The sequence below is a fragment of the Erithacus rubecula genome (genome assembly GCF_903797595.1).
Source record: "Erithacus rubecula genome assembly, chromosome: 3".
Lineage (NCBI taxonomy): Eukaryota > Metazoa > Chordata > Aves > Passeriformes > Muscicapidae > Erithacus > Erithacus rubecula.
In genome coordinates, this window is record NC_136689.1 from 19,622,078 (window position 1) to 19,642,204 (window position 20,127).

General features: G+C 39.1%; 1 protein-coding gene across 3 annotated transcripts in view; it reads left to right on the forward strand.

The window, feature by feature from the left end:
• The window catches only part of ST8SIA6 (ST8 alpha-N-acetyl-neuraminide alpha-2,8-sialyltransferase 6), a 53,133-nt gene extending 44,977 nt beyond the window's left edge, over positions 1 to 8,156 (forward strand). For all 3 annotated transcript variants that reach the window (XM_079299841.1, XM_079299840.1, XM_079299839.1), the window contains 3 exons: positions 222 to 314; positions 3,194 to 3,666; positions 7,828 to 8,156. In XM_079299841.1, the coding sequence (XP_079155967.1) occupies positions 222 to 314; positions 3,194 to 3,662 (562 nt within the window). In that variant the 3' untranslated portion in view covers positions 3,663 to 3,666; positions 7,828 to 8,156. The remainder of the gene's footprint in view (positions 1 to 221; positions 315 to 3,193; positions 3,667 to 7,827) is intronic.
• The last annotated feature ends 11,971 nt before the right edge of the window (positions 8,157 to 20,127 follow it).

Consider the following 20,127-nt stretch of genomic DNA (forward strand, 5'->3'; position numbering starts at 1 on the left):
ATTTATGAAAATGAGCTTTCTGTGCCCTATTTTAGCCATCTGTACAGTAGATTAAATATCTTTACTACAAGTGCTGTAAGCCTTATTTAATATTTGTAAAGTGCTTAGACATCCCTGGGAGCTGGCGTGAAAGTGTCATTGCACAGGAGAGGAATTTGCAAATAATAACTGTAAAGCATTTCTGGCACACATCTGTTTAAGCAAATGTTTCTCAATTTCAGGTGTAACCTCCCTCCAACCACAGGAAACCTTAGCAAAGATGTTGGCATTAAAACAAACCTTGTGACTGTTAATCCGAGTATCATAGCTCAGAAGTGAGTATTCCTACAAATCTGTTTCTGTGCAATGGTGTATAATTGTTTGTCATGATTTAGATTTTCATGGAAATTCATGCATAGAGAGCAGTGCATGTAGATTACCTCATTAAGCCTCAGTTTCCATGTAAAAGATGTACTAGTCTAAATGGAAATCTTCTAACCTGGCCTTTTTTATACCATAAAGGAGTCAGCAACACCCAGATTAGCAAGAGCCTTGGCTGATACTGGTCAACAATTTATGGCAGAGTAAAATCAGTGATTGTAAGTCCAAGCCTCTTCTTTTCCCACCTTGACCCTTATGACCCCAAGCATTTAGAAAATAATTGTAATCATAAATCAGAAAAGCCTGGAAATGTGTGTCTGACTCTATCAGCAGTACTGTAAGCACATGTTCTCAGGTAATGTGCTTAGAGGCTCTTCTGATGAAGGCTGTTTCCTGAATGGAGGCCCAGCTTCTGTCATCCATTTTTTCAACCCATATGAAAGCTGCTTGCTCACACACTTTTTTCTCAGCAGAAGTGTGGGGTTTTTTTCCTTCTTGATGAAAAGAAAATCTAATAAGGCCAGTCTGACTAATCTGACATCTTCAGCAGGCTGGAACTGAGGCTTATCTATGAAAAGGACTGCTGTGCTATGTTATTTACTGCTAGCTAATCTTACTGTATCTTATTTTCTGTCATAACTGTATTGTCAAAAAAACAACATAAGGCAAAGCTTTTTTTTTTTCTCCTTGAAAGGAAAGACGACAATGAGTACATAGAAATAACTAACAGACATTTTTGCATTGATTTAGGGATAGAATTTCATTTTTTGCAATGAGTACTTACTGTGTTAATGCTTACCCAACCCTTTTTTGACTTTAATGAAAATGAATTATTCTTCTCCAAAATTGGATTTATCTCTTTGATGTTAGTGGGCCTGCACAAGGATATGAAGAAGGGAAATTATCCAATGACTCAGCATCCTTGGTGATGTCTGACCTGATCCACAATTTTTCTGGGCTTAATCAAAGTGTTCTGCCACAGCTGCAGTCATTTTTTAGTGAAATCAAGTCACACTAGGGTTAATAGGAGTTACACTGAAGTAAATGGGAGATAAACTTGTAGGAAGATTAACTGAGAGTATAAGAGGACTTTATGATTTTAAAAAAGCATTTATTTAAATATTCAGAAAAAACTGTAAATGCTTTTGAAGAAGAAGCGGGAAACGTTCAGCAGAACCAAGTTTGTTTCTTCTCTCAGAACACCTATTGTGATATTATTCTCTGTAATTTTCTTTATTTGCATACTGGCATAGTCTGATGTTTTTAATGTTAAGGTTAATCAGCTTTTGAACTGTGTGTGTCAGAGTGTAAACTCTCTTGTCAGGTGAACTCTCTTGGAGAAAAGCACATTTCTTACATGTCCTAATGGCTACACTAGTTACAGTGGCAGAACTGCAACAGAGATTGAGACACTGTTGAGGTGCCCAGGTTTCTAGCTAAGGAAGAATACTGATTTGAATTCTATCCTGTAGGCTCAGTACTTTACACAGAGTAAAACCAGAGAAAATTCTTGTAGTGGAATGCAGAAATACACCCTTCAGCCACTTTTCCTAGACATAGGCTCAGGCGTTTGTTGCTTGTTTTGGCTGTGTGACTCTTGCATGCACAGAGATTCAGGGTCAGTAGCAGGGCCTGAGTCTCTCTCATTCATTTTATTTCAGAGTCTGATAGTAATGGCTGTTTTCTGGCAAGCAGAAGCTGTAAGTTTAAACCCCTTCAGGCTGAAAAGGGACATATCACTTCTTACACTAATTTAATTGTGCAAGAGGTAACTCTTCCATGAATGTTTTGAATGGAAATGGCAGTGGCTGCTGACCTCTGTCTTGAAGTGCTGCATGAAGAGTCTTTGAACCTACTCAAGTTGTGAAGAGAAATTAAACCAATTTTTCCAGCTTCTGCTGGAACCATTTGTAAAGAGTGCACTCTGATAGTCTTTAAAACATGAAAATACACTGCTTAAATGAACAACTACCTACAAAGGAAGACTCAGTGCTTTGAGTCCCAAAGAGGGTGGAAGCTCTATATGTTTAGGTCATTCAGAAAAGTCAGATCTATAGAAGCCATGAATTGAGTGACCCCTTGCTTGCCTCACTTCTCAGATAACTTGGAAATTTCAGTAGTCAGTATTTGGGAGCACAAAATAATGCAGTGGTGAGAGTTAAATCTCTGTTCTTTGTTGGGGACTGAAAGCATCCAAGAATAAATCCTCACCATTTATGAAGTTAGAGCTCTAAGTCTTGATAGATATCCATGTATTCTCTTTGTAGCTGAAGGTCATAAACAGGGATGCCTATATTTTTAGCTGTTTTAAAAGTATATCCTGTATTGAGCACACAGTAAAACTCCAAGACTGCTCGCATACATCCTTGGATATCCACACAGGGCAGACACAGAGATTTTGAAGAGAGATTTTTGTATACCTGTTGTTGTAAGAAACAGATTTCACAAACACATACAATATATATTGTAGTGTCTGCATTTTTAGAGAGCGAAAGAATGAACACAATTTTTTTTTTTTGCATTCTTCTTAATTTCTTGGATTGATCAATTTTGTAAACATGTCCTAGTCTCATTAGCAGTGGATTTGATCTGCTTCCATATCTCCTGTTTTGCCAGTTCAATCCTATGTAGTGTTTTCTTACTATACAACAGTCAGATTTCCATAGCTGCACATATGACAACTCATAATAGAGTGATGTAAACTTGCAGTGTACACAGGCTGAACTGGTGCAGCAGAGCTCATAATGCATCTTTGCAAGTAGAGTTGTGCTGTTCCAGTCTGTAATGTTTGTGTCAATACTACATTCCATTCCTAAAATTTTGTACTTTGCAGATACAAAAAGCTAAATGAAAAGAAGACAGAATTTCTGGAAAACATTGCAGTCTATGGAGATACTTTTCTTTTACTGCCGGCATTTTCCTTCAGAAGCAACACAGCCACTTCTTTTAAAGTATATCACACTCTGAAAGAGTTCAAAGCTCCCCAAAGGGCAATATTTTTTCACCCCACTTATCTGAAAAGTCTTGCCCAGTTCTGGAGAACTAAGGGTGTGAAAGCCTACCGGTTGTCATCTGGTTTTATGATCACTAGTGCTGCTCTTGAGCTGTGTGAGAATGTGAAGCTCTATGGCTTCTGGCCTTTCTCAAAATCCATAGACAAGATGCCAATCAGCCACCACTACTACGACAACCAGCTGCCTAAACCGGGTTTCCATGCAATGCCCAAAGAATACAACCAGATCCTTGAGCTTCATGGCAAAGGCATTTTGAAGGTGCAGTTTGGTAAATGTGAATCAGGCTAAAAAGGTAGGTCCCGTTCTTGCCACATGAAATGTCTTTATTTCACTAATGTGCCAAGAGAAAACTTGTTTTACAAAGTGTGTGTCTGTTCTTGAGAGACATTTCTACCTTACACTCAATGAAAGTTGTATTCTTAAATAAGTGGAAGACTGGATCTTTCTGACTAAATATGTATCACAGAGTTGAGAAATGCTTTCTAATTGTGAATATTAGATGGGGAGCATAGCTAAGTAAAAATTATCCCCATAAACCATAGTCAACCAGAAGTATCTCCTTATCTCAGATACATGTCTGTGTCAACTTATGTCTGGTTTGGTATCAGTTCCCAAGTGCCAGCCTCCTTTAAAAGTTGCTTTATTAAAGGCATTGACACATTGTGATCTCCAGGAGGAGACACCTAATCCTGGCACAGCCTTTCCAGGTGTGTGCAGAAAGCAGAGTAAGGATGAGGATTGTTCCATGAAGGGGAAGCATGCATCTATGGCCTCATTGCCTCTTGTTATGTAAAGATTCAAGCAGTGAGGGAGCTGCCATACACTACAGCAGATCCTGCTGAGCATTTTACCTTAAGGCAGCTCAGAATCTGGGAGTTATAAATGCAGGATGAAGTGTCATTCCTTTTCCTCTGTTCTTTTTATCCCAACCCCTTGGACTTCTGCCTTCTGTGTATTGCCTCAGAGAAATGCAGCACAGTCTGGCCTCTGACCCTGAGCCAATTTGCAGTATACACACTAGAGATGACTCTGAAAAGATTTGTCTGCATGTTTTCAATCTTGATTTGCCCTGTTGACAAAATAAGACAAATTTGTAGAAATACTTCTTCATCTTTTAAGCTAACTCCAAAATTCCTGAGCTCATAATACTGTTGCCAGTCTCCTTTCATAGAACTCTATTTTTCCAGGGGGTTCAAGTTAATATAATAGTAAGTGAAGTGTACAGTAGAACTGCCATTGTATACTATATACTTTAATTGGACTGATGTAATCTCATGACTGTATTACTCAAGTTAAATAAATAGCATCATCTTGTTCAAGCCAGAAATTTCAAGCTTAAAAACTAAGGGCACTTTTCTTCTGGCTAAGTTCTGAAATATATTTGAAAATATCCTTTGTTGATATTTAGAAAACATGTTGTCAAAGATACATTCACACTTAGCATATCATCAGAGAATGCTAAGTTTTAAAATAGCAGATTGTTAGTACCAGGAAGGAACAATTTTATTCAGTTTCAAGGGTTTTTTTAAGAAACAGAAAAATAAATGGCTTTCAGACTATTAGAATAATATAAAACCTGTGAGAAGGGACTAGAATCCATATAGTGAATCCATTGTCCTAGTTCATGGCAGGAGATTACCTAAGAGGAGTTGAATTGTATGTATATGCAGTTTCATGTGACTAAGGTATGCTTTTTTTTTGCTTATAAAAGGTTGCAGCTTATTGAAAAGGTTAAGAAATACATAATGTATTTTTTCTTAGTGGCTGTTTATATCCAACAGTTTCCATTGTATTTATTATTCCTATAATATAAATCTTTGGAGACATACTGTGTAATTCTAATTGTAGTAACTACATGAGCTAAGAAAATGAAAGCCAACTCCTTAGAAATATTTACTCTAGAGAGAAGCAGATAGAAACCACAAAAATATTTAAGTATCTTTATGTGTTAATTAAATGCTGTCCATGCTTGACAGAGTGAAAGTCACTTGTGGCCAAATTTGCCAAATAAGCTGTAAAGGAAAAAAAAAAAAAAAAACAAACACCAGAAGAGTAAGTTATGCTTCTCTAATTTACACCTACATTTACAAAGAAAAAAATGAAAAAATGCTTTTGGTATGAGCTACCATTCTGCTAGTATTATCAACTATTAGAGATAATTGAAATTCTATACTGAGAATATTTTACTGGAGATGACCTTTTCTAAAAATTGAACAATCTCCTTTCTCTTTTCAGTTTCCGTTTTATGTTCTTCTCCATGCTCTAACCCTCTTAGTGGTTAACTGGAGGTTCCTTACACCTATGGGTGCCCACAGAAGGCTCAGGCAGAACCTCCCACACACATTACCAGACACAAAAGTTTGCTGCTGTAAATGAGAAGTGAAGGAAGCTTCTCTGCTGGGAGTACTTATAAGGAGAGCATAACTGCATCCCAATGAATCATTTTTGGCAACATTGCTTCTAAACACCATCCTTGCCATTGGAAAGGTGAATTTTTCTTATTGGATAGAGAGAATTGTCAGATGTGAGAACCCTCTAGAGTCCCACAATATGGGAAATTCTGCCTTAATATCCTCTCCTGTACCCTAACAATTATGTACAGCAGACATATACAGGTTGTTGCTAAAGTTGGTACCCACTTGTCACAGAGGGTCAAACAGAAAATGCAGCAACAGCAAAATCTTGAAATATAAGTAATTATTATTTTGTATTAGATTACCAAATCATTTTTGCAATGACCTTGCAGCTGAAGGAAGTCTTATTTGTTCATTGATTTAACCTGGTAAGCCTGAAGGGCATGTCATTAGCTTCAAGTAAATGTAGGTTCAAGGAGGGGAAATGTCCTAATTCATATTCAAAAATAGGGGGGGAAAAATCTGATTAGAAAAATTGTCAGATGATAAATTAATCAGACTGGCATAAATTTGACTGCCCAGAAGTCTGGTTAAAATGCAAATTTTGTCTGTCCGAGAATCCATCAGGTTTTCTGTTTGCTAGGAAAACACAATAGGGCAGATGAGTATGTGTTGCTCTGACATACAAAACAGTAACATTAAGCATCTGCTCAGAGGAGTCAGTTAACATGAGAAAACACAGAGCCTGGGGAAAAAAATAGTGCTCAATTGTCTGAGCAGAAGGACTGAGGGAGGAGAGGTGTGCTGGTGGTTAGGAAGTCAGAACTGCTGAATTCTCCACTGTGTATCTCACCTGAAAAGTAAAAAGTAGGTATGAGATTTTAAACTCCAGCCAAACGAGTAAATGTGATCTGTTTCTGACAGAGAGCAGCAGTGACTCCCTCCACTCAAGGTGGAGCAGAATCCTGGGAAGCAGGGGGGATACCTGCTTACTTTCTCAGGGACTAGCATCAAAAATAATCATTTTTTTCCAAGCTCTGTCAGTATGTGATTTTTTTTTAATCTTGAAATTTGCTGCAATCCAAGTAAGTGATAAATACTGTTGCACATAACCTATTTTTAACTGTAGAATGCCAACATGAGCTTAAATTCTGTTGCAATTCCTTTATGCCTGTGGTGCTCCAATGTAGCTAGAGAAATAAGAACTAACCCAGAGTTCACTTTTAATTACCTTGAGCAAAATGATACCACATTTTTTAAAAAGGACACCTCTGGATTCCTGTCAGGTAGCCAAATTGCAGACTATTCTTGACTTGGGCAAATATTATCTGATGTGAAATTATTAGATATTGAAAGAAAGGTTTTCTGCCCTAGAACCCCTGCAGTACAGCTTTTAAGTGCACACTTTGCTCATGCATTCAGTGAATTAAATTTACATGTTAAGAATAATGTCAGTAATGAAACAAGGGGAGATAAATTGTTTCTGGTTTAGTTAAAACCTACCAGAATAGAAAAGTACAGGTTAAATCAAATCAGAATTTATGTTAGATTTCAGTTCAAATGAAGAAGTATTTACATACCTAGAAGCATTTTGTTTACCACAGCACAACTATCCTGTTGAAGAAACAGAATAATTGCAATCTCTGGCGATTTCAAAATATAAGTAAGATAATATAATTTAAAACATATCCATATTCAAATTAGCAATGGATGTGTCCCCATGAAGACACTGGCTAGACCTAGCCTTGGTTAGCTTAGGCAGCCCAGAGAGTGTGGAGCAGGTGGGGTAAGCATGAGTGATTCTGGGGGTGTTTAAATGAATGAATGAATGTTTGAATGAAGGAGTCCTCCTTTTGAAAGAGAAGATACTCGAGTTGGACCAGGCATGAGCATTCCAGCTTAGCCAAGAGAATTCTGAGAGCCTGTGATTCTGTATAATAGATCTCACAGACTCACAACCTGGAAAGTAGATGAAAAGATGATGCAGAAGGTGCAATGCATACGCAGAAGACTGAACTATTGTCTTACTTCAAGAATAACAAGCAGTTTCTCTTCTCTGCAAGATATATCAATAACATATTTTATTATTTTAATTTCAGGGTGATGATCCTAAGGAGACAATTTGTGTGTATCTCAGCAGTTCAGTGTTGGATTTGATCTGATGTGATTTTGTGAGCATTAAACTGCATTATTACTTAGAGAAATATTTTACACTTGGGGAGAAAAGGGAGTGATTTTTTCACACAGTGACTGTTACATTTGCAAATTTTGAGTGATTTTTTAAAATACAAAGTAAAAATTATTTGGAAAATTCTGAAACTCCTTTCTGCTGGTTTAATGGTAGCTAAGCACAATCTCAGGATGGTGGCAATATGTGACATTCATCATGTTTTGTTTCTTAGATGATCATTAAAGTATTTTGACATAAGATCTCTGGTTTTGTTGATATCGTATATTATAGACAATAGTCTCTGCATGAATTGGCAGTGAACGTTTTCAATTATGAACTTCATCCTGTAAATACTGGCATTTGTCTACATGAGAGAAGTGATGAGAAGAGCTGCAGAGGACTAATTAATTCAGAGCCATGTCAGTCTTAGTTTGTCCCAGAGTGCACAGATGAGAAGATCCCTCAGGTCAGAGGTAGTTAAGTGGTTTATGGGCTTTCATTTTGTGGGCAGTAAGTAATGCTGTGGATTTAATGGGCTTTCATTTTGTGAGCAGTAGATGATGCTGTGGATTTAATGGGATCACTCATATGAGTGATGTTAATTCTGAGAACAAGTGTATGAAGGACCAGAGCTTTATAATTATTTATAAACCACTCTACTTGCTTGTGCTCCTGTCTAAGGTCCAGTTCAGCTCTAAATGAGGACCATGGAACCTGGTTCCACTCTACAATCCCCAGAGTCCTGGTAGGGCATGACTGCACACATTCTTTCTTTTCTAGCTCTGTGTCTTGGCTGATACATGAGATGGAATTTCCATTAGAAAGATGATGAGTACCAAGCCTATAATTCAATTTCTTTTCATGTAGTATAGCTTGTATTCAAATGTGATTGCAGGTAATGAAACTGCACTAAGCATTATTAGAAGAATGTTCCTCTTACCATCAACCCCAAGCTCTTCTACACCAGGATGTATAAGAAAACTGACTACATTTCCCTAATTTATAACCTGTGTACTTCTTTAAGTTTTCCATATGATCCAAGAATATATGTGGAGCAACATCCTGCAGCAAGAGAAGGTGAAATATCAGCCCAGTGGAAAGAATCACTTTAACATTTACAGGAGCTTTGAAAAGCAGTTGTACCCTAGCTTTTAGTGCTTGTGGCTTATATGTTCTATTGCAGAAAAAAACCCCAACCAAGCATGCAAACAAAATTTAAAAATTGTAATAACCAGATTCTGTTAAGAATTTCACTGACTCTTTTGAGAGTCCTTTGAATGGTCAGCTCAAAGATAGAATGTCCTTCTTTTACAGTCAGATACTATAAGGAATTTGTTTATTAAAATTCCTTTTTTTACTGCAGCATTAAATCCCAAGTCAACTGATTTAAAGAGCATTCAGTACTCCACTCTTCAAGGATTATATCTGCAAAAAAGTTTCCTGCTTAATTGAATTGGACCTTATGAAATTAAGTTCAGAAAAGCCTTATAAATGTATACTTCATAAGAGCATTACTGTATGTAATATTTGAAAGCTTACCTTGCAGCATTTTTACAATCACATAAACACTCCTGGAAGTATAAGAATCAATCATTATGGTTACAGGTCTTTTGATTGAGACACATTCAGCATCTGAATCTATTTCCAGGGTAATGATATCAGAATCCAATATTACTCCTATCCAAGCAGAAGTGTCCATAAATTCTGGCTGCAAATATCAGCAATAAAGTCCATTTTTGAAAATAAGGGGTTTTAAAAAATACATAGTGCTTTGGGACAATAACTGATGCCACTAATATACATGTGGACCTCTGAGTGCCAGTAGAGCCTTTAACAGAAACAAAGACAGCAGAATTAAGCTGATGAGTCCATCTGCATTTACCAACTGGTAACTAGAAGAGGAGAGCACAGAGTTTTGATTTACTCAGGTTTGTTCCAATTCCAGCACCACAGTCCACATTTTTCCTTCCCCAGCAGTAAGATTTTTGCCATTTTCTGACCACAGGAAGCTGCTGCTCATGACAGAGAACTGCCTGCTGCAAGAGCCTCCACCCATGTTACCAGAGTTATAGATGATTGCCTACTGCAACATCCTAGTTATAGATCAAAGACAAATTTACTCCCCAAGAGTATCTCCTCTGCTATAGCTCACTCACATGGAGTGCTTTTAATAGAAGCTGTGCAAAGTGATGTTCTTGTCCTTTGGGTAATGCAAAAACAGCTGAGGTTGAGAAGAACTTTGCTGCATTTCATCCAAAGGCACACCTGTCTTCATGTAAGGACTATAACTTATTCCAGTCTGATGTAGAACAGTGAGGTGATCTTGGCTGTGTAGAAGCAACAATGGTTTGTCTTGGGGAAAATTTATACATCTTTTACAGGTTCTTACATTGTATCCAGAACAATTGCAAATGCTCTATGTGCACATAGACATAATGCAAGATCATTCATTGCTCAGATTAAATTCAGTGAACTACTCAGCCTGAATAAAGAGCCAAAACCAGGTTGTATTAGGAAAAAGACGGGGAGAGGAGGAAATAAAATTTATTTGCAGTGAAGAGGCAACTTTTTTCAAAAGCAATTGTTAGTACCATGTTGCACTGTCTCAGTGAATAAATGTAAACAGTGTACAGTGACACACCACAAAGAGCTGAAGTTGGCGTGTGTCAGAACTATTTCTGTGCAGCTACATTATTTGAAACACACATGTATTAGAAATGGGAAAGATCATCAGAATACATTGTAAGTGAAGTTTAGCCAAAAAGAAGAAATCTATTCTGGCTTCCTTGACAAACAAAGGTCTTATCTGAAGGAATGTGATGTAGTACTCACAGCTGAGAGCAAATGGAAAATTCTGTAGTATGGAAAGCCACTGACTTTTTAGCACTGTTTCCATTAAGTTTAAACTTGCCAGTGACTTCAAGGCCTGATCTTCCACACTTTCATGGCTCTCAGTGATTTATGTGGAACAAAGGGCTGATAAGAAATGCTTGAAGGAATTGTTGACCTTTCTATCCTTTCCTACTTTTGCTCTTAACTCTTCACAGAATAAATATATACTCTATTAGACTTTAGATTAAGATCCTCAGGCCTTGCTCCAGACATGAAGTTAGTATGAGATGTTAGTTGCATTGACTTCACTCTACAGGAGGGCAGACATTGTACTCAGCTTTATTATAGCTACTGCTGCTGTGTCCTGGGTGGCTGGGTAGTGTTAATTTGGGCACAGGTTGGGCAAGTTAATAGTGGCATTTCTGCATCACAGGGTACCACCAGATTGATCAAGACTTGCTGAAATACTCACTGTGGAAAATGACGTTTTCTTGGGTAGCTGAAAACATTATTCCTCATTCATTTTACACCTGTGCCAGGTTAGTAACAATAAATGGATTTTGTAGATGGCTGGCTCTTTTGCAAGACTGAGCAAACATCAGTTGGAATTAAGAATTCTTGACCAAAGGTTGGTAAGGATCTTTCAAATCCCTCTGTTTCACATCAGGAATATTCATTTTTAGGATTTGTGGGCCTCCGATGCTGTCACATGCTGTGGAATGAATATTGATATTAAATAGTTTTCTAAAGATAGAAACACTGACAGTGTGCTAATATTTCCACTGTACCTTTGCAGAAGCTGACAGTGTCCTTGCACGACTGCATCACAGCACCATTAGATTAAAGCCTGCCTGGCTGCTTTTATTCCTTTTTCTCCTCTGAATCTCTAATGTTTCATCCTCCTTCAGGATCCAGTGCTGCCTTGAGTTGGTTATTTCTTTTCACTCTGTGGAGTGCTATGCAGCCCTGTTTAGTGTCTGTTTGGGAGTCTGTGTGACTGTGAATCAAACATTTCTATGCTGTAAAACATGCTGTAAATGGCTGGGTTTAAACCTCAAGGAGGGCAGTTGGTGTGATATTCACGTTGCCTAACTGGAGGTGCTAAAGTTGTTTTGTAGCTCCATGGTGACTTAAACTGGAACAGCTGCAAGGTCCAGTCCCAGTTTTTGTGCTGCATCCCTCCCTTCATGCTGTGTCTGACCTCAGCCTGTCCCACACCAAGCTGTTTTGGCACACTGAGATGGCAAAACCCTGCCATGACAACCGAATGAGAAAATTGGTTCATGCCAAGAGACAGGGGAATTTCACATTCAAAGCAAAGTACGGGGTAAGACCATGCAGGTGGGATTGTAGGGACATAACAGGTGTCTTTTGTTGCCCAACAGCTGTTGGACAGATCCAGTGGTCCCCTGAAAGCTTGACCAGGTTCAGAAGTAGCATCTCCGAGAGTCTGCCTGGTCAGAAGGGAGAGATGGGCCCCTGCAAGGGGGATTGGCAGCACAGCAGCTGTTCCAGTGGGCCAGAGCCCATCTCTCCCTGTGGTGCCAGAAGGTGTTTAAGGCATCTACACTAAGGACTCTGGTACCTACACAGGGTTTGTTATTGCTCACCTTCTCTCTTTCCTATTACAGAAATTTTAACAAGCTGATGACACCAGCAGATTCAGAAATGAGAAGTAGAAAAAATTCTCAGTTCACTGATTGTAAACTTGCATAAACTTGCTTGTTATTCGGCATTCCTTTGCTTTCAGCCTCTTCTAATCCCAGCATCTAAAACAGCATCTGCAGAGAACAGAGGTAAATGAGACCTGAGGGGATTGTGACCAGTTACTCTCACATCGATTCTCGTTCTTTTGTACAGTAATGAGATGACTGACAAACCACCATTCTTGACAAAAGATGAAATTCTCTGTCTTGAGTGATGCAGGAAAAGAAACTAAATTATCTAGGTGACTTCTTACCTTCTGTGACTCTTTAAATTACTAGTAAAATATACCTGTTTTTAGATATTAGTTGATTTTATTCAGTGCAAATACCTGCAAGCTATTTCATCTGGGTTATTTGAGCATATACACCTTGAGCCTGTACAGAATCCATGGTGGAGCTGCAGCCTAACACAGCAATCTAGGTTTAGATCCATTTGACCTAGAGATCTTTTTTTGCCCTGTCACTTGCTCTCCTGTGACGAATTTGTGGAGGGAGGTCCTGAATATCCACACAGTAGCTCCTCCAGTGACACTGAGATCCACAAAGCACACATCCACCTGTGTACAGGAATCTGTGAGATCAAACAAAAGGAATATTCTGTGGAGTGTTTATTCTGAAAGAGCCCTATCTCAAACAGCTGATAGCCACTTGCTGCATGCTTTAAAACAGTAAACTTACCCGTGAGCCTTTTAGTTAAACATACTTAATGTAAAATATTCAAAGCCAGGTACTTGTGGTACTTCAGCAGCAGATCTCTTTAATCTCTAGGTCTGCTAGTCAACAACAGTGACAAGGGAGCATGTAGTTACTTTAGAAAGCCCAGCTCTTTATTTTGAATTCTGTCATTCTAGGCAGTATCATCCTTCTCTGAATTTCTGGACAGGAAAATTTCGAGTGCTGCTAATCTCTCAGGGTGCTTTGGGGAAATCCTTAAGGCTTTTCACCACACATACAACAAGTGGGCAGATTTCTCTTTATTAACCTTTGTTCCAGATTTTCATAAAGTATTTAATTGGCTCGAAATTATCATTATGATCAAATAGAGCAGAAAAGCTCTGCAGCATGCCACTAAACAAAGGGACTATTGCTGTTACTTTGTGGTCTCCTTTCATAGGGCACATTTCAGAATACCTTCCTATTCTGGGAATGCAGCTCACCAGGGGAGTGACCTGGGGTTACTGGGTTACAGCTACAGGGGTAGCAGCCTGTCAGTGTCGAGATTGCAGCAGGGCAGCAAGAGCTTAACACGGTGGGAGTACATCAGCTTGAGTTTGCCATTGACCAAGGAGTCAGTGTAGTGTTGTGATGTGTAATGATTGAGCTCACATCACTCTGGGCACCAGCAATAACTGCCCTTGGGTGGCAGATGTTGGCAGATACTGGTTTAAGGATGAAAACAGCCTGTGAAATACAAGGAGTGACATCCTCACGTTGACATTGAAAGAACATTTAAATCTGTCTTTTGCTAAATCCTGATGTACCTTCAGCAATACATCAGTGTTTGTTGCTGCACCTGGTACTTCTGTTTCTTGTCTTTGTTTCATCCCTTTCCTCTTCAATGAGGGAGAAAACTCACAATGCATAATGGAAGTATTTAATGATCCCATCATGCTTTCAGGGCAAGAGCCATCAGAATGAATCATGCAAATGATTGTGACAGGATAGCCTATTGTCAATATTGCTGGGTTTAAATTCCTCACTATTCACTTTAGTCCCCAGCAAGAAGAGATTCATCACAGCAAGTCTGTAGGCCAACAACATGCTAGGCTTCTCAGCTGTTAATTGGCTGTGAGATGTTTTCCCAAAAACACTTTCTCCTTGGTGTATTTATTGTCAGTGTTTACAATACAAACCCATTCTTGAATTCCTGTGACATTGCAGTATAACAGCTGACATTTATGCATTTTTTATATGTACTATTTATATAGTGGCTTCATAGGTATTCTTTATGTTAATATTCTTGATATTCTTTTGAGTACCTAATTAAAATTATTTTAAATATTCTTCTTTTTTACTGCCACCAGTGTAAAGTGTGTGGGAAGTTACATAATGTCACCTAAAGAAACAGTCATACAAGCCAAAATAATTTTAAGGGTATTTGACTGATTTCTGGAGGAGTATTTTCATTAGTCTTTTGGACACTTGCATCTTAGATTTACCTTTTTAAGACAGACCTGAGAGGCAACTCTGCTTCTGATTTAGTTCAAGATCTACAAGGGACAAAACAGGTGAATGGAGAGGTCCTATACAGGGCTGCTCCTCAGGGATGGCAAATGTGTGGCTTTTCAGAGACTGGTCCATGTGTCAAAATGTAATAGCTTTTGCCCAGAGGTTTCATTGTCTCTTAAAATGTGTACTGTTTGCATTCATTTCAGCTCCATTCTTTCCAATGCAATTGTCAAAGCAGAGCTTATTCCCCCATGGAGCTGGTATAATTGTGCTTCTCCACATGCACCAAGCTCTCTAAAGCTGCTAGTGAAGGCTCTGCTACTGCTGTTCCAAAAAGGTTCCTCAAATTATCTCAGTGCTGAACTTATTTATGTTTTCAGATGTGAACTTGATATTGTCTGAGTAGAATGTGTGCAGCGTAATATAGAAATCTCTCTGTGCAGGGTTTAGGAGGAGGCAGGAGCCCCTCAGCTGTGTGTGTGCTTTTATTACAGAAAACCAAGATGAAGTTGTATTGTTGAGTCATCTGTTACAGCTGGTTTAATTTGTACTTTTTTTCATGTTTTAAGTGCCTGATGATTTTTTTTCAAGGAAGGCAATGGTTTCACTGTTATAAGCATACTTAGAATTCTGTACTTGTTACCTGTTCTGTAAAGAATATTTTGCATTTATGTTTGGAAATTAAGACTTATTAGCATAATTGTGGTGGGTTTTCCTTTGGTGAATTCCTGAGACTAAACACCAAAAATAGTCTCCATGCATTAGTCTGAAATCCTCTGGAACAGTGTAGCAACTGAGAGTAGAAATGTAGACAGCTCCCTAAAGCTGTGCAAGTGAAAAAAGCAACGGCTTAAAGCAACTATAGGAGTTGGGGCACTGGTGCATGTGGTAAATATCTGTTGCTTAAATGGGCACCTTCAATAATTTCAGTATTTTCTGTTCTTGAATGGCAACACAACCATCTTCTTTTATTACTTCAAGTCCATTTCTTGAAATACTTGCAAAATTATTTATTGAAGAAACATGGAAAAGAAAGGAAAGGAAAAGGAAAGGAAAGGAAAGGAAAGGAAAGGAAAGGAAAGGAAAGGAAAGGAAAGGAAAGGAAAGGAAAGGAAAGGAAAGGAAAGGGACATGATTGTTACCATCTTCCTCTGATTATAGCTCTTAAATTTGAAACTATCTCTAAAAAATAGCTAAACATTTCAAAAAGAAATGATTAATGGAAAGTGTTTAAACAACAGGTGCAAAAGTTTCTTTATACAAAACACTGACCAGGAGTACATGTCTGATAGATGTGTATCTAGTAGGTTACTATGCATGTTTTAGTCACTTATGTTGTGATTTTTTCTTAATATGGTTTTGATCACATACAAGATGTTTGTAGTGAATGAATTCAACAGATAAGTCAGTGAAAGAATTTTCCCTTCCAGCTTTACTTTTTACTCTTGGGCAGAAGGCAGTCATAGAACTTCTGTGCCACTTACTGTGGACTTCTCCAATAGAAGCTGACTGCCTCCTAAATCAGGTCATATATGTACATGCAGCTGTTTTGTGAGGAGGACTATTATCCTTTAGGGCCCTCTAGGACTGAACTGCAATTGCCAAATTTTATTGCAGACAGAACTGAGGTTTAGAACAGAAGCTTTTATTTGCCTCATGGACCTCAATGGCTTCTGCCTGAAGATAACGATCTGGATCTTTGTGTCCTTCGCTCCATCTCATAGTGGCATGAGCCTTTCAGTGATGATCAGAACCAAAGGGTTTTTTTGTTTGCAGTGCTGGCAAGCTGGAATGGCATAGATGAGTGATGTAGATGAAATGTGTTTTCCATACGCAGAGCAGGTGTAAATCAGAAGTGTGATTTCTGCTGAGAAAGTGTCTTAGATGAGCTTAGCCATCTCAAATATTTAATGAACAGCCCAATGTTGAAGGAGCAGCACTGCCAGGTGATTCAGACTGCTTGGTGCAAGTCCAGAATAACTGAGTGGAGCCCTAGACAAAGCATTGCCTTGCTATCCTCTGTTTAGAAGGGCAGCAGTCTGGGAAAAGTCAGCTGGACAAGAGGAGAATGGCAGGAAGTGGCTGTGCAGTGAGTCCCTGTTCCCACAGCAGCTGTACCTCTGATCACACCAAGTGCAAACCATGCTCCCAGGGTCAGAGCACCCAGCACCAGGATGGCACTCCTGCTGTGGGAAACACTTGGTCACTGGTGTTGGAAGAGCTTCAGAAGGAATGTTTCCCTGTCCAGGACCAGGCTACATTTTCCTCTTGCCTCTGTTAGGCAAAAAGTGTCACATGAAGATTTTACAACATGAGGGCACTGGCTTAGTCCAGAAGAGAATGGCCAAAGTCCACAAGCTAAAAGCCATGGCAGTGGGCTAGGGAATCTGGAATCTCAGTCACAGCCCAGCCTGCAGCTGGAAAAATACACAAATGGGCTGAGGAAGTGAGTAGTATTTTAAAAGATGGGGAGAGATTGCCTCCTTCTCAAAGGTCCCAGTATGCCCATGTTCTGGTAACCAAATGTGCCTGAGTTTTGAAATACATGGCTAAGTTTAAGCTTGCCTCTTCCATCCTGTATCAAGTATCTATGTCATCCTACACATCTGGCATGCAGAGCAAATTAATACTAAATAGGAATGTTAAGGTCTTGTGTCACTGCAGACTGATAGATGGAACCATCTGGTTAATGGAGATACCATAATGGAAAGCATTAGTTCTTAAGTAGTAGCATGGCAGATACTTTACATGTAGTGAAAAAAAAGAAACGAGACCCCAGTGAGGACTGAATTTAAGCTGCTCTCTGTTTTCTACAGCACAGGGAAGCAAAGCTGAATTAGTCTAGGTCTGCTGCTGTCATCAGAGTAAAAATGCTGGATGTGCTGGGAAAATTACATAAGCATTAGAAATGGAATAACTTTCATATTTGAAATTACTTTTATTAGGTAATTTGAGAGACTGTTAAGGCAAAAATATTCTGACTGAATTTTAAGCACAGTTCTTCTTGTGTAAATCCAACCCTGCAGGGATATTGGTGCTTTTTGTTTAGCTTTTAATCTTGTAAGGACAAAAATTGTTCTTTTATTATGTGTAGAGTTTTAATAAAGTAAAATCACTCATTAAAGGTCCCTCAGTGTGAACTGCCCTTTTAATACTGATAGTTTCTTTTGAACAATATGCATTGTACAAAAACTTCTGTGAGCCCAAGCATGACCCCAAGAGTGGGGACTCCCAGTGAGTGCCCTCTTACAGAGCACAGCCACAGCTCCTGCCTCTGGGCTGCTACCACCCCCCATCCCTGAGTCCTGCCTGGAAGGTGGAAGTGATGGGCCTGAGTCACCTGTGGGAGAGGAGGGAGTGGAGGCTGATGGTGGCAGGCTGCCCTAGTAAATGTCCTGAAGTTGGAAGTTGGATTATGACATAAAAGAGACAAAGAGAATCAAAAGGACTGTTCTCTAGCGGATTTTAAATTAGTTGGTTCTCTTAAAAAAAAAAAAAAAAAAAAAGGTTTTACACTTTCAGGAAAGGTTTCAAGGCTGGATCAAAAAAAAATAGATGATTATGTTCTCTAAGGCATTGGAGTAGAAGATAATAGGCAAGGTTTAAGATACTCTGGATATGCTTGTGTGTGATACGTCCTGGAGAAAGGTTATGAGGAAGGATGAAGGGGTGGTTGATTATTAAGTGGCAGAGGGAGTGACCTAAAAATGGAAGATTGCAGTAGTCTGCCTTGAATTCACAGTTCCCTATTAAAGGCTGGTTGTAAAATAACTGTGTTTTAAAAAGCCCGAACATGTTGCAGCACTGAATGGGTTGAGAGTGAGAGGGCAGAGGGGACACCTCACCTTGCTGTAAGCAGAGTGAGGTGACAGGAGGAAATAGCTTGAGACTCATCTCACAACCCATAGGTCCTCGAGTTCAAGGTAGGGAGACACTATGCCAAGCTCCATGGTCCTTAAGTACAGGAGGCTCCTTCATATTCAAAGTGACTATATATAAATTCATCATAAACACCTACACTTACTAGATAAGTCCCACCATGTCCTGTACTTTCCCTATCTACATTGAATGTTTTTCAACAGTGTCTGAATCATAGTACTGAACTCTCTTGGCCCTATTAGCTTTGCTGTAATGCAGATAGCAATTTCTAGGATTAAATCTCTTTTCCTGAATACATTTAACACCTTCCAGAAGAGTCTAAAAAAGAAACTCTAAGAACATTAACTAAGAGCATTTTTCAAGTTCATCCTACTTGCAGTCCATTAAAGTGAAGTGACAACTGAGGTATGACATGAAGTAATTATACTGATTGTGTTGTATGTGCTCTGCAGGAGTCGAATGATTTGCTGAGGATATTAATTTCAAAAGTCAGACAGCAAGAGATCAGCTGAGATGAAAGATCACTGCAAAGTGACCTCAGATCAGGGGAAAAGAAAAAGAAGGGAGGGGGAATGTGGCCCAGATGAAGAGTTCCATGCTGTACGGTGTAGCAGTGACCTGAAGCAGATGCATTTTAACACCAAAGGGGGTTTCCATGGAACTGACTGCAGGTGTCATCACTACAGTTCAGTGCCACCACTGTGGATTCCCTCTATGGTCATGGAGAGAAATGGAGTATAATACAACTGGCTTGTTTTAGGTGTCTAAAGTGGCCTGTGATAAATCCTAGATTCCCTGGTTTACAGAGGGGCTGTAGAGTCACTAGCTGGGCCACCACATTCAGTGTGCTGGCCCCTGAGGGACTGGGTGAAATGCAGGTGCAGCCCCAGACTGAGCTACCACCTTCCTTATTCATAAGGAATGAGGCCTGATGTATGTATGAGGCCTGATCATTACCCTGTGGCATTACACCTTGTGAGCAGGGAAATAGTAGCTAAGAAGCAGACTTTATAACATCCCTTAGAGACAGCATATAATGAGATCAGGTTGATAAAGATTCTCTGAGAGAGAATAGGTACAGATTAACTTTTGTGAATAACAAACCTAGTGAACTTAATTTCTTTGATCTCTAAAACAATTTTCACAGTCACAAAAAGTTATTCAGAATGTAAAAGCTCTTTATCAAATGTTCACTATTGAAATCAGTATTACATTTGTGTACTTGAACTGCTGTGCAGCCCTGAATAGACACATTAGAAGTGGTTAATCCAATTATACTTAGGCTTTGGCTTAGTTTGTCAATCTAGCAGTGCAAGTCCAACGGCTTTCCCTTTAGGATTTTCACTGTTTTGCTTGGATGAATTTGTTTGCAAGGTATAAAGTAACTGTGAGTCTGAGGGACTTTGGGAGCCATGGAGTTCTTCCTGAAGGTACCAGAACCTGGAGATAAGCAGCATCAACCTGGAGGCCAGCTCTCAATGTAACACAATACAAAGAGAATGTCATGAAGTTTGACTGGGCAGCATATTCATTGAATTTGGATACTGGCACTCAGAGAAGAGGTAAGCAGTACCAAAAGCATGATTTTGTGCCAACAAGGACATCCCCCCACACCCCCTTCCTCAATGTGTTCCACTTGGCTT